The sequence below is a fragment of the Schistocerca serialis genome, chromosome 6 (genome assembly GCF_023864345.2).
Source record: "Schistocerca serialis cubense isolate TAMUIC-IGC-003099 chromosome 6, iqSchSeri2.2, whole genome shotgun sequence".
Classification (NCBI taxonomy): Eukaryota; Metazoa; Arthropoda; class Insecta; order Orthoptera; family Acrididae; genus Schistocerca; species Schistocerca serialis.
In genome coordinates, this window is record NC_064643.1 from 754784003 (window position 1) to 754799827 (window position 15825).

The window sequence follows — 15825 nt, forward strand, 5'->3', positions numbered from 1 at the left end:
AAATCATGAGGTATTTGTAAAAGAAAAAAAAAATTAAAAAAAGTGACACACTCAAGTAGTTTTATTGGGTACCGTATTTCGTCTCCAGATCGGCTACGACCAACGATAAGGAATCGTTAACAGCTGCGTGCAGCGGAAGAGCTGTGGTCGTCGCCCTGGTCTTTTCTGATCTCCTCCACTAACATAATATAAATTCATACGATGTTTCTTAACATCAAGCAAATACTGTAAGAACGTAACCTTCAGAATATATGAAACTCTCTTAAGGGTGGGCGAGCGCAAGGCAGGTGAACGCAGTCCGTGAGCTTACCTCTGCAGCAGCTGCCCTGCTGGTGGATGGGCTGGTGGCAGAGGTTGCACGGTCGCGGCCGCTTGAACACTTTGCAGCGGAACGTGTGGCTCTGCGAGTCCGCATCCGGCTGCAACAACACAAACGGGAACGTCTCTTAGCAACGGGCGCTCAGGCGCTGGATTGTTGCAGTCGTACTAAAGCCCTGTAAAAACATCGGACCACTTTCCTGTCACATCACTTGAGCAAACTTCTTATCCAGTGAATAAACTAGTCAAGAGGTTGACAGGCCAAATTTCTTGTAATTGCTCTTTCATACCAAGTACATGTTGAGAGAAACATGCTACAAAACTGCTGACGCGTCTAAACAAATCCTTATTAATTGTAAACTAAAAACACTAAATTATGGATGTTCTACAGTGTTAATTTACTGCGGTAACCAGATTTCGGCTTCCAATATTGCAAAAGATATTTCAGACGGACAATGTAATGAAAATGCATAGTAAATTTCATCTTTGACAATGCTTTGTAACGTTATTGAAAACGCTAATGTTGAAAAGTAAATAAATGGAAAGCGAACACGCCAGTAAAACATTAAGACTAAACATCGAAGAACCTGTCTATGTGTCTCTCTCTCTCTCTCTCTCTCTCTCTCTCTCTCTCTCTCTCTCTCTCTCTCTGTGTGTGTGTGTTGGGTGCGAAGATGAGGTGGAAAATTAGAAGACTTACAAAGAATAAAGAATTACTTTCAACAAAAGAAAAACTATGTATGTGGTAAAACAACATTTTGAATTAAATTGACCAAGACAATGAAATAAATTAATACAAGGTATGAGTAGTGGGGAATGAACAGGTATTAAATATAGAAAGTGATGCAGTAACAGTGTAAAGGAAAGAACCCAAAATTGTAACAGCAAACATTTAAGCTAAATCATATACATCAGGGGTATGGACAATTCTCTCTTATTGCAAAAAGATGTACATAAAATAAAAGAACAGAATATATGAAGTACATTGACAGTCGTAATAAAATAAATACTTTGTAAAATGGCGGCCGTTGTGGCCGAGCGGTTCTAGGCGCTTCACTCCGGAACCGCGCTGCTGCTACGGTCGCAGATTCGAATCCTACCTTGGGCTTGGATGTGTGTGATGTGCTTAGGTTAGTTATGTTTAAGTAGTTCTAAGTCTAGGGGACTGGTGACCTCCAATGTTAAGTCCCATAGTGCTCAGAGCCATCTGAACTACACTCCTGGAAATGGAAAAAAGAACACATTGACACCGGTGTGTCAGACCCACCATACTTGCTCCGGACACTGCGAGAGGGCTGTACAAGCAATGATCACACGCACGGCACAGCGGACACACCAGGAACCGCGGTGTTGGCCGTCGAATGGCGCTAGCTGCGCAGCATTTGTGCACCGCCGCCGTCAGTGTCAGCCAGTTTGCCGTGGCTTACGGAGCTCCATCGCAGTCTTTAACACTGGTAGCATGCCGCGACAGCGTGGACGTGAACCGTATGTGCAGTTGACGGACTTTGAGCGAGGGCGTATAGTGGGCATGCGGGAGGCCGGGTGGACGTACCGCCGAATTGCTCAACACGTGGGGCGTGAGGTCTCCACAGTACATCGATGTTGTCGCCAGTGGTCGGCGGAAGGTGCACGTGCCCGTCGACCTGGGACCGGACCGCAGCGACGCACGGATGCACGCCAAGACCGTAGGATCGTACGCAGTGCCGTAGGGGACCGCACCGCCACTTCCCAGCAAATTAGGGACACTGTTACTCCTGGGGTATCGGCGAGGACCATTCGCAACCGTCTCCATGAAGCTGGGCTACGGTCCCGCACACCGTTAGGCCGTCTTCCGCTCACGCCCCAACATCGTGCAGCCCGCCTCCAGTGGTGTCGCGACAGGCGTGAATGGAGGGACGAATGGAGACGTGTCGTCTTCAGCGATGAGAGTCGCTTCTGCCTTGGTGCCAATGATGGTCGTATGCGCGTTTGGCGCCGTGCAGGTGAGCGCCACAATCAGGACTGCATACGACCGAGGCACACAGGGCCAACACCCGGCATCATGGTGTGGGGAGCGATCTCCTACACTGGCCGTACACCACTGGTGATGGTCGAGGGGACACTGAATAGTGCACGGTACATCCAAACCGTCATCGAACCCGTCGTTCTACCATTCCTAGACCGGCAAGGGAACCTGCTGTTCCAACAGGACAATGCACGTCCGTATGTATCCCGTGCCACCCAACGTGCTCTAGAAGGTGTAAGTCAACTACCCTGGCCAGCAAGATCTCCGGATCTGTCCCCCATTGAGCATGTTTGGGACTGGATGAAGCGTCGTCTCACGCGGTCTGCACGTCCAGCACGAACGCTGGTCCAACTGAGGCGCCAGGTGGAAATGGCATGGCAAGCCGTTCCACAGGACTACATCCAGCATCTCTACGATCGTCTCCATGGGAGAATAGCAGCCTGCATTGCTGCGAAAGGTGGATATACACTGTACTAGTGCCGACATTGTGCATGCTCTGTTGCCTGTGTCTATGTGCCTGTGGTTCTGTCAGTGTGATCATGTGATGTATCTGACCCCAAGAATGTGCCAATAAAGTTTCCCCTTCCTGGGACAATGAATTCACGGTGTTCTTATTTCAATTTCCAGGAGTGTATTTTGGTAAAATGGGGAATAGAATGAGAGAGAGAGAGAGTGCGCGTGAAGGATTGGAGAAATGTGGGGCTTACATAAAGTTTAGAAGAGGCGACACACTAAGCTGTGTTAGGTCATTTTAAAATTAAATGTGCACTATGCACAATATTTTTATTGGTTTAAAGAGTAAGTTTCTGTCCGCTATTTGCTAGGTGGAGGACATGGTAATGTGACCAGTAGCTGTGGCCCTCAGTACGTGATCAGCTAATGTGGAGTTAGAATCCTGTAATCTCCACTGCTGCATGCGTGATACTTTTTGCGACGTTATGCATTAGTATTGTATCCTATTTCAATACGGTACACTGTTAAGTTGTGGTTATGGCCTTGTAAGCCGAAGACAGGTTACTGAAGTAAATTAATACCATAGAAACAGCACAGCTGAGAGCTTTTCATTTGTAATTATGAAGTTGTTCTACCATGAAGCGACGAAACAATCAGATAACAGGAATCCTTATTTGCAATGCTCACACTGCACAGATGATGCAAAACACTTCATCATAAAGTTACACGGTATCATTTTCTGGGTTAACTCATTAAGCTAACATGTGGTTTTCCTTGTCCAAACCGTGTGATAGAAATTACTTTTTTGCCAGAAATCAAGAACGTCATTCACAGGCGTTTTGAAGGAATTGGGGGTACTAACAGCTGATTCCCAAAATATTTATTCCTTAACGAAAATTCTCATAAATAACACATCTGTTTTTCAAACAAACAGCTTAGTTCATAAAATCAAACAACAAGAATAATCTTCACAAAGAATTTAAATCATTTACTTGGGTCCAAAAAGGTGTCCTTATTCAGGAACAGACGTTTTCAAAAACTGTCATAAAAGGTTTCACTAATAATAAAGTTCAGTTTAAGATGAGACTAAAGGCTATAGTGCCAACTTTTTCTATCCCATTCACAAATTTCTTAGAGGGTTCGATTTATGTTTATATATTGTTAATAATATCAAATAACGTGAGTGTTACGAAAAATCTGATTCCTGCACTTCAGTGTCGTAATGTGATCAAATGGCTTCAAATGGTTCTAATCACTATGGGTCTTAACATCTGAGCTCATCAGTCCCCTAGACGTGGAACTACTTAAACCTAAATAACCTATGGACATCACACACATCCATGCCCGAGGCAGGATTCGAACCTGCGACCGGAGTAGCCGCGTGGTTCCGGACTGTAGCGCCTAGAACGACTCGGCACAACGGCCGGCTAAAGTGATCAATGTGGACTGTTATCGTAAACTGATTTTCTGTTTAATGATGCATGGCTGCAACAGCCTAAAAATGTAGCTCAGGACGTTGTACATTTGCGTGTTTTGTGACAAGCTTGTTATTACCTCCTAAATGAAAATATGTTTCATATCTCATATCTCTCTGCTTTTGTAAAATATTTTATCTATTCTTGCTTTATGTGGGTCTGCCCACTGTGTATCAGTTTAACAAAACGTGTATCTAATCTAATCTCATTTCATCTCGTATTTCGGATGCTGCTGTGCTTGATATCAGCTACACCTCAAATCATATCACTTAAAGTCGTTAACACACATTCGAGCAAACACAACAAGTAAACACGATCACCCGACAGGAAAAGTGTAGTGTCAACGGTGACACCCATAACTGTAATGCGAATCAGAATTTGGCTTATGCTAAGTCTGAACAAAGGAAGGGCTCTTTATGACTTGTGCAGTTGATGCTGTTACGTTGTCCATGCATATGTTTTGCAATGTATCAGTTAATACGAAAGAGCATTAGTAAAGAAATAAGAAATACAGAGAAAAATGACGTAAGACAGCTCACTCGGACCACTAATGGTGTCGTATTGAGAGTGCTGAGCATTCAATGTGCCCATACCGTGAATAATGCCAGGGTCCCTATGTATTTAATTCATTTATTTAGTCATCAAGTCCCGTGGCACTAATCGAGCCAAGGCAAGTTGGTTATTGAGCGACTCAGACTGCTGCTTAGAAACAAAGAAAGTAAAGAAAAAAAAACCGAAAGAATTTGATTGAGTTTACGAATAAATAACATACTCCTTAAAAACTTTCTCAACCACTGAAAACTCCAGTACAGAATACAAGAAATGTGCCACAAGAAAATATTTTAATTTAAGTTTGAAGACTTTGAGTGTATGACTCGATGTTTTTCGTCTAATCCTGGTGAATAACGCATTAACTATGGTATAATGCCTAAGGAAGTGCTTTCCAAGTGCAAATCATTTTTACCGTTTAGCGTTTAATGAATGAATGTTGCAGTTTCTTCTGAATGAGTCTTCGGTATATATGCCCACAAATATTTGCAAAGTAAACTTCGGTCAGCTAAGTAATCATTCAACTTGTGACAGTTCTTAAGTTATGATGACAGTTGCAGACAGGGTGTAAGGTTCGCATTTACTGTGTGTGAGAAGTACCTGTCAAGGCAGCAGACAGGAAAGCAGGAAGACAGGAAGACAAGCAAATGTGAGGATTTTCTAACCATATCCTTTCATGTTTGTGGGGTATTCTCAAATGAAACTTGTACAGTGCTCCTAATGAAAAATTTCACAGTGCAGGATACAGAAACAGGCACAACGCGTTTGGATATCCGTGCTGGTACGCTACAGAAGAGTGAAAAGAGACTTGATGGTGTAAGAAGTAAGCTCTCCCTCGGCGAGACTGCTTGCGTATCCGAATGGCTCCCAGAAGTGGCGCCAAGAAGAAAGTTAACGTTTCTCGGGCGTTACTTCAGCAACGTTCCCCCCCCCCCCCCTCCCCAGCCCTCTCCGAGAACTTGCAGAAACTACCTGCCGAGGAGAGAAATCTCCTCCCACTGAAAGCAAAAGAAACGAAATATAGAAAAACCGGAAGACATTTCCACCAGTAAAACTCGAAGAGGTGGTTAAGGAAGTTCAGAGCTGAATCTATAACGTTATCTACAGCTACATTTATACTCCGCAAGCCACCCAACGGTGTGTGGCAGAGGGCACTTCACGTGCCACTGTCATTACCTCCCTTTCCTGTTCCAGTCGCGTATGGTTCGCGGGAAGAACGACTGCCGGAAAGCCTCCATGCGCGCTCGAATCTCTCTAATTTTACATTCGTGATCTCCTCGGGAGGTATAAGTCGGGGGAAGCAATATATTCGATACCTCATCCAGAAACGCACCCTCTCGAAACCTGGCGAGCAAACTACACAGCGATGCAGAGCGCCTCTCTTGCAGTGTCTGCCACTTAAGTTTGCTAAACATCTCCGTAACGCTATCACGGTTACCAAATAGCCCTGTGACGAAACGCGCCGCTCTTCTTTGGATCTTCTCTATCTCCTCCGTCAACCCGATCTGGTACGGATCCCACACTGATGAGCAATACTCAAGTATAGGTCGAACGAGTGTTTTGTAAGCCACCTCGTTTGTTGATGGACTACATTTTCTAAGGACCCTCCCAATGAATCTCAACCCGGTACCCGCCTTACCAACAATTAATTTTATATGATCATTCCACTTCAAATCATTCCGCACACATAATCCCAGATATATTACAGAAGTAACTGCTACCAGTGTTTGTTCCGCTATCATATAATCATACAATAAAGGATCCTTCTTTCTATGTATTCGCAATCAGATTGTTAGTGGAGAAGTGAAATTTTCCACAATGTATCAGCACTAGAACTAGTAGTAGTAGTAGTGGTAATTCTTTTCATCCATGGATGACTTTTACGAGGATATTGCGCATTTCATAGTAATTCGATTTAAGAACAACAAAAATAACATAAACCATATGTACAGATATTTACATATTTACAGTTCTAGTGTGACAGGGAAGGGACCGGCAGTTGTCTGTAACCTAGTAGTAGAACCCACGCTGGCATTTGCGAGAAATAGTTTCTGGAAATCATGGGAAACCACAATCGGAGTGGCCAGATGAAGATTGGAACTTCAACCCTCACTAATACAACGCCAATCCGCTTTGAACAGTGTTACTTCATTCGGTTTATCACTGCTGTAGAATACTGTTTGCCAAGGTGTTCACTTAATAATGGTAAAGGCCAGTGCGAAACTGTACATTAATTCCTCACTGCCAGTCACTGCATGCAGTATGCGCACTTAATACTAACATTATTTCACAATGTATCGCTACTAACACAATCAGTCAGCTGACATCAGGAGCGTAATGGCGACGATTGGTTTCCATTCTAAAGCCTACTCTGAGTTGTGAGACCTGAGTTTCTCCCGGCGTATAGAACGTTCCGACAACTTACGGGAATGGAGCCGGGTGACGACGTCGACAGCCGCCGATATTTCAACAGGACCACACTCTGCCAGTTTCAAAGCAAAACTGCAGCAAGTAAACACTGTGCAAGGTAATTTAAAACCTCGGTTTTCAGAGAAATTCGGGAAAGATAAAACACACACACAGACAGACACACACACACACACACACACACACACACACACACACACACACACATTCACACTGTAAAAACTACCGCTGTCACAAATTAAAGGCCGACATCATCAGTGTCTAGAATGAAATTAATGGTCAGCGAGTGAGGTAGCATAAACTCTCTCCTCCTGTTTTTTGACAAGAGAGCGAGCAGGATGCCACGCTGAATTTAAGCAAAACCCAGCATCTCTGTTTATAAGGTTACTTGTTAATTTAATTTCAACAGCTTCGTTAATAACCAGTAGCTGCAGGTGCATGTCAGAATCACCGGGTTGTTATATTCCAACTTTCGCCGGAGTTGTGCGTCATACCAACTATCTTACTGCCAGTCGCATCAAGACACGCACTGGCTTATCTCTTGTCCATGAAAGGAGCCATTAAACTCGTCGACAGTTGGATTTTGATTCCAAGGAATTGTTTCTGGTTGATTTAATGATCGCTTCAAAAATTTCGGCTTTTACTTGGGATTGGCTGGACGGTGCTATATGGTCGCAGTCTCCTAGGATGCTTAGTGCAGATGATTTGGGAATAGAGAGAAGAAGTTCTTGATCTCGTAGGAAGAGTGAATAACGGCGCAAGCATTAAGGATTCAATTTCAGAACATCATATTTCAAAATGATTCAACCTTATTTGGAGAGGTGTTTTACTGTGGTTTTATATCTTTGCACATCAACCATTACACGCTACCACTCTATGTTTATTAGTCCTTTCCAGCATCTCCCAGCTCCTGTGTTCTACGTTTCGCTATCAGAGATGAGCACTCGTAAAAACTCGTTCTGACAATAGCCAAACAAACATTTTAACTATAATGAGTGATATGTGCGGGACAGCGCTTGTTTCATTTTATATTTTGACGCACACACAAGAATCAACTATTGCTCGTTGCTACTACTAGATATAAACTACACAAAGCCGTTTCTTTACTAACAGGCAAAAACACAAGATAACAAATGTTTCTGGATACTTATAGGAAACTCATTTGCGCTACATAGAATGCGTGTAGGCTTCTCGGAATTCATCAGCATCACAGATTCTCTCTATAGTGGCTACTCCTGCTACTCGGTCGTTGTACTGCTCCAAGCTGCTTCCTGGTAATCACTGTCTTGGCCCCTGCACTGGCCGTTCATACACTACTGGCCATTAAAATTGCTACACCAAGAAGAAATGCAGATGATAAACGGGTATTCATTGGACACATATATTATACTAGAACTGACATGTGATTACATTTTTACGCAGTTTGGGTGCATAGACCCTGAGAAATCAGTACCCAGAACAACCACCTCTGGCCGTAATAACGCCCTTGATATGCCTGGGCATTGAGTCGAACAGAGCTCAAATGGCGTGTACAGGTACAGCTGCCCATGCAGCTTCAACACGATACCACAGTTCATCAAGAGTAGTGACTGGCGTATTGTGACGAGCCAGTTGCTCGGCCACCATTGACCAGACGTTTTGAATTAGTGAGAAATCTTGAGAATGTGCTGGCCAGGCAGCAGTCGAACATTTTCTGTATCCAGAAAGGCCCGTACAGGACCTGCAACATGCGGTCGTGCATTATCCTGCTGAAATGTAAGGTTTCGCAGGGATCGACGAAGGATAGAGCCACGGGTCGCAACACATCTGAAATCTAACGTCCACTGTTGAAAGTGTCGTCAATGCGGACAAGAGGTGACCGAGACGTGTAACCAGTGGCACCCCATACCATCACGCCGGGTGATACGCCAGTATGGCGATGACGAATACACGCTTCGAATGTGCGTTCACCGCGATGTCGCCAAGCACGGACGCAACCATCATGATGCTGTAAACAGAACCTGGATTCATCCGAAAAAATGACGTTTTACCATTCGTGCACCCAGGTTCGTCGTTGATTACACCATCTCAGGCGCTCCTGTCTGTGATGCAGCGTCAAGGGTAACCGCAGCCATGGTCTCCGAACTGATAGTCCATGCTGCTGCAAACGTCGTCGAACTGTTGGTGCAGATGGTTGTTGTCTTGCAAACGTCCCCATCTGTTGACTCAGGGATGGAGACGTGGCTGCACGAGCCGCTACAGCCATGCAGATAAGATGCCTTTCATCTCGTCTGCTAGTGGTACGAGGCCGTTGGGATCCAGCACGGCGATCCGTATTACCCTCCTGAACCCACCGATTCCATATTCTGCTAACAGTCACTGGATCTCGACCAACGCGAGCAGCAATGTCCCGATACGATAAACCGCAATCGCGATAAGCTACAATCCGACCTTTATCAAAGTCGGAAACGTGACGGTACGCATTTCTCCTCCTTACACCAGGCATCACAACAACGTTTCACCAGGGAACGCCGATCAACTGCTGTTTTTTTTTATGAGAAATCGGATGTAAACTTTCCTCATGTGGGTACGTTGTAGGTGTGGCCACCGGCGCTAACCTTGTGTGAATGCTCTGAAAAGCTAACCATTTGCATATCACAGCATCTTCTTCTTGTCGGTTAAATTTCGCGTCTGTAGCACGTCATCTTCGTGGTGTAGCAATTTTAATGGCCAGTAGTGTATATTGGTTTTTCAGGGGCCCTTGTGTGCACTTCTCCCATAGAGACGTTTTCCCTGACTCTTCCCAAGGTCTCCCTAAAGATTCTTCCAGAAACTTACAGAAGATTCTCGAACATGCTGGCTGTGTGCCAGCTTCTGGTATCCGAGGGTGTTGTCGTTGCCTAGTCATCGAACCACCGACACATCCTTAGCACGTTGTCAACGAGTTTGACTTCATACGTAGCGCTGGCCAATCTTCGCATGTACCCCCAATACCACGCTCCTGCGTAGTCTTACATATTACTCTTAATAAAGTTTCTCTTCTTTTCTCTCAGCCATGACAGTTCTTACACCAATAAAATTCGATAGCGATGACAACATAACTGGTTGGGAAATGTCATCAAATAGTGTAGTAAAAACAACCAGTGCTTTGAACAGGTCTTTACAATGAGTTCGACTACTATCTTAGGTTACCATTCTTATGGTTCTTTCCTGTAGTTTGAAAACTGTGTTCAGGGACAGCAAGGTACGAGTATCTTAGCTGCTGTTTAACAGAAACACTCTCGGAACTAAAGAAAAAATATATATTTATTTATATTTTGAAACAAATTAGTCTTACATATTCCTATCCATAGAAGAAACTTTCGTGAAAGAAGGGACAACATAGACTTAGCTCTAAAGAATCTGACAAGCCAAATCTGGCAACAAAGTGATATAAAAAATTTTGTGTATTGCTGGCGGGAACATACAGTCCATTCGCCATAAAATAGCAAATGATTTAAGTATGGCCGCGCGGGATTAGCCGAGCGGTCAGGGGCGCTGCAGTCATGGACTGTGCGGCTGGTCCCGGCGGAAGTTCGAGTCCTCCCTCGGCCATGGGTGTGTGTATTTGTCCTCAGGATAGTGTAGGTTAAGTAGTGTGTAAGCTTAGGGACTGATGAGCTTAGCAGTTAAGTCCCATACGATTTGACACACGTTTGAACATTTAAGTATGGCTCAAGGTTTCTTATGAAGGGATGTGTGCCCATTTTAATATGATGGAAAATGTTTTGTGAAATTAGATGTACACAAATACCACCAAAAGACAACTGTTTTTAATCTTGCAATTGGTGGGTTTATAATGTAAGACTAACAGTTCATTACGGATTAAGCAACAGGCGTAAATGTGTACACTGTGCAAGTTTCTGAACACTTTTCTAACAGCACCTACTTCTAAGAAGACTGATTTCCTACATATATATGATTTTGGGGACAAGGAGCAGAATGAAAGGTTGTAAAAATTTATGCAGGTTAAGTATTATGGTCTAGATTGCCAGTCAAAGAGTGTAAGAATACTCGCTGAAAAATGCAGCGAGAATATACACGAGTTAGTCCTTCGGAGTTCCCTTGTTCAACGCACTCTATGGATTTGTCACCGTCGCCTGTGAAGTCTACCCGGCAGATAAAGAGCCTTATAAGATACGTGACGTGGGTGCGGGATATTTTGCGTCGTGAGCGGAAGAAGAACTGTCATTTTGCAGGCGACGTGACTTCCTGCCTGCTGTTTCGCAGAGGTAAAAGAAATGTGTCACCTCACACTGACCGATGACACGGACCAGGGACTACTGACACTCCGCGACGATCGTTAGTCGACGTTTGTAACCTCTTGTCAAAAATTAAAATTTATTTCGGCTTCACAGATCATTTTCGTGTGATATAGGAAGCTGCCATTTGGCAGCCGATGTACTCGTAAATGAGCGAGTTTTTGAATATCAAAATATATGACATAAAGGGCTGTATCTCTTGAAGTCATTGACTCAGAAGCTTAAATTTTTTATACTACCAAGGAACCATAGACCTAAGTATTTGACATCAGTTTCGACTCTGAGAAAAAAGGAGTTTTAACATACGAACAGGCTGACAGACATACAATAAATGGCAATAAATCTTTTGTTGTGTGATATAATTACACTTGCTGGAAAACACCCAAGGGGATCTCCAAGGAAACGATGGAAACATCGAACACTAACAGTCATTAAGCAATTGGACCACACAGCGTTCGAAATTGAATCGAGAGGCGGCCACCGATAGAGTATCATCTGCAGTAGGTATCTCCTCCGTTGTGTCTGTCTGACTTCCTTTCTTACTGTGCTGTTCGCATTGTGGTTCTTCAATCATTTCTTTGATGAATTTTGCACAGCATACAAACCATACCTACGGGTGTATGAAAAGTCTAGAATTTATTTAATTTATGAAAAAATGAATGAGCTGTTACATTTTGAACCTCATGTTTAGAAAAAATACTCAAATTTTATAGGTAATTATCTCTGTCTTTGCCACAGATTTTAATAGATTTGGAAAATTCTAGAATTTCACACACCTGTAAGTGTGGTTTGTATGCTGTGCAAAATTCATCGAAGAACCTCTCTTACTTACGAAGAATAGTGTACCTATAGCAACAAATGATGAGATTTCACATGCAATTATTCGTTCTGTTTTTGAACTTCCACTGCTATGAGTGTGAATACTGAATCCTTCCTGGTCATACTGACAAAATTTTATGAATTTATTTGAAAAGTATAGACACTGCAAATTAAAATGTCCTGTGGCGCCTCTGCCACTCCAAGTCGGCCCGTTTGACGTCCTACCCACCTTAAGATAGTTCGGCCACTTTCATATAAATATGCCATAATAGGGCTGAAAAATCATCTGTGATGGCTGTCAAGGCCTTAAAATTAAACCTTTACGGGATAGATTCACAAAACATTTCATTGCAAAAATTAACAGTGGATTTAAAGTTGTACACATCATTACTGTAGCTATTGCATGTCGTTAGGAACTGCTATAAAAGACGCAACTGCTTCAAAACCGAAACAAAATGCTCGTTCCTATGCGCATTTCCAAGAGGAACGTAGAATAAGATGGTAATGGGTACGATATTCAGTCCTCAGAAAACTAATAACAGTGTTCATATATGTGTATGTATACATGGAGAACATGAAAAAAAGGGTGTCTAAAAAATGGTTCAAATGGCTCTGAGCACTATGCGACTTAACTTCTGAGGTCATCAGTCGCCTAGAACTTAGAACTAATTAAACCTAACTAACCTAAGGACATACCACACATCCATACCCGAGGCAGGATTCGAACCTGCGACCGTAGCAGTCGCTCGGTTCCAGTCTGTAGCACCTACAACGGCACGGCCACTCCGGCCGGCTAAAGGGTGTCTAAAATGGCAAAGGAATTCTTGAAAACTACAGAATATCTTTTAATGCAGCATACGTTTCAGCTATTTGCCTGATGGTTTTCCCGAAAAATCCGCTTACTGGGTGACTGTACTTGCTAACAACAAATCTGACGTGATTCGTAAGCCCACAGATGAAACCAGCAAACCACAATAAGCTGAGTAAGAGAATACATTGAAAGAAATATCCTCCACTATGGAGAAAAAACGTACACACTGACTTTCGAGACATAGACTAAAAGAAACAACGTTTCCTCGTTTACACGCTGACAAAGTTGTAGTCTGTGCACTTGTCTTCACATTCGTATAGTGAGGTGAGAAACTGATTATAGTGAGTGCATACTTCTGTTTTCCATCGTGTAAATTAAGACGTTCTAAAACGTGTGAGACTTTTCTATTACTGTTCTAAACAAGTTGCATGACACATCTAAATCTCAAGTTTTCGGACGAATACTTTTAAGTGACGTATTTAACTATGCTGTAATTTCATGGAAGTGAGAATAATGTGTTGTTCTAACCACTGAGGTAACAAATAATAATAATAATAATAATAATAATAATAATAATAACAATAATAAGAATTATTATTATTATTATTACTAAGAAAACATTTCATATATTTTATTGTCATTGTCGTTATTTTTAAAATTCTGGGCTTCTGTGGGACCTTAAAAGCAGAGGTAACAAACAACAATGTCTGAGGAGTGGGAGGGAAGACACTAACAAATTGCGAAATATGTGATGTAATTAAGAGTAATACGTATTATGAAATCTACGACAGAAGCGAGTATCGTTTTCTTCACATATATTTAAACTGAAACTTTATATTAAAAAACGGTCTTCATAGGTTGTTAATGACCATTTCACTGACTCCGTATTTAGCACTTGTGTGGTTAGAATTAACTGTGAAGTAACATCGTAATTTTGTAAAGTCATTTGCATGAATAATTTACGCAAACTTTTATAATATTTAAATGTCAGTTTATGAAAAAACATATTTAAACATTCCTATTGAATATCTGTCACAATCACTAAATTCATTGAGTTACACGCCCAACAGACTCTGTGTCCTGCTTACTCACACTTGAGTTGGTGTATGATAGGGTGTTGGAAAGACAGCTGTAAATAGTAGCCTTGCTTAGCTGTTGGAAGAACAGTCCTGTCGAATCTTTTGTGAGATATGTTTTGTGAGCCAAACACCCACGAATTTATGAATACAGAAGATTCAATTAAGAAACTATTTTATTTAATATTTCGCAATCCATCGTCTCAACAAATCTGGAGACAATATACACTCCTGGAAATTGAAATAAGAACACCGTGAATTACTGTCCCAGGAAGGGGAAACTTTATTGACACATTTCTGGGGTCAGATACATCACATGATCACACTGACAGAACCACAGGCACATAGACACAGGCAACAGAGCATGCACAATGTCGGCACTAGTACAGTGTATATCCACCTTTCGCAGCAATGCAGGCTGCTATTCTCCCATGGAGACGATCGTAGAGATGCTGGATGTAGTCCTGTGGAACGGCTTGCCATGCCATTTCCACCTGGCGCCTCAGTTGGACCAGCGTTCGTGCTGGACGGGCAGACCGCGTGAGACGACGCTTCATCCAGTCCCAAACATGCTCAATGGGGGACAGATCCGGAGATCTTGCTGGCCAGGGTAGTTGACTTACACCTTCTAGAGCACGTTGGGTGGCACGGGATACATGCGGACGTGCATTGTCCTGTTGGAACAGCAAGTTCCCTTGCCGGTCTAGGAATGGTAGAACGACGGGTTCGATGACGGTTTGGATGTACCGTGCACTATTCAGTGTCCCCTCGACGATCACCAGTGGTGTACGGCCAGTGTAGGAGATCGCTCCCCACACCATGATGCCGAGTGTTGGCCCTGTGTGCCTCAGTCGTATGCAGTCCTGATTGTGGCGCTCACCTGCACGGCGCCAAACACGCATACGACCATCATTGGCACCAAGGCAGAAGCGACTCTCATCGCTGAAGACGACACGTCTCCATTCGTCCCTCCATTCACGCCTGTCGCGACACCACTGGAGGCGGGCTGCACGATGTTGGGGCGTGAGCGGAAGACGGCCTAACGGTGTGCGGGACCGTAGCCCAGCTTCATGGAGACGGTTGCGAATGGTCCTCGCCGATACCCCAGGAGCAACGGTGTCCCTAATTTGCTGGGAAGTGGCGGTGCGGTCCCCTACGGCACTGCGTACGATCCTACGGTCTTGGCGTGCATCCGTGCGTCGCTGCGGTCCGGTCCCAGGTCGACGGGCACGTGCACCTTCCGCCGACCGCTGGCGACAACATCGATGTACTGTGGAGACCTCACGCCCCACGTGTTGAGCAATTCGGCGGTACGTCCACCCGGCCTCCCGCATGCCCACTATACGCCCTCGCTCAAAGTCCGTCAACTGCACATACGGTTCACGTCCACGCTGTCGCGGCATGCTACCAGTGTTAAAGACTGCGATGGAGCTCCGTATGCCACGGCAAACTGGCTGACACTGACGGCGGCGGTGCACAAATGCTGCGCAGCTAGCGCCATTCGACGGCCAACACCGCGGTTCCTGGTGTGTCCGCTGTGCCGTGCGTGTGATCATTGCTTGTACAGCCCTCTCGCAGTGTCCGGAGCAAGTATGGTGGGCCTGACACACCG

At 44.0% G+C, this 15825-nt stretch overlaps 1 protein-coding gene across 1 annotated transcript in view; it reads right to left on the bottom strand.

The window, feature by feature from the left end:
• Positions 1-15825, bottom strand: part of LOC126485069 (uncharacterized) — a 486075-nt gene that overhangs the window by 426969 nt on the left and 43281 nt on the right. Inside the window, exon 3 of the mRNA XM_050108671.1 lies at positions 311-419. Coding sequence (XP_049964628.1) covers positions 311-419 — 109 coding nt within the window. The remainder of the gene's footprint in view (positions 1-310; positions 420-15825) is intronic.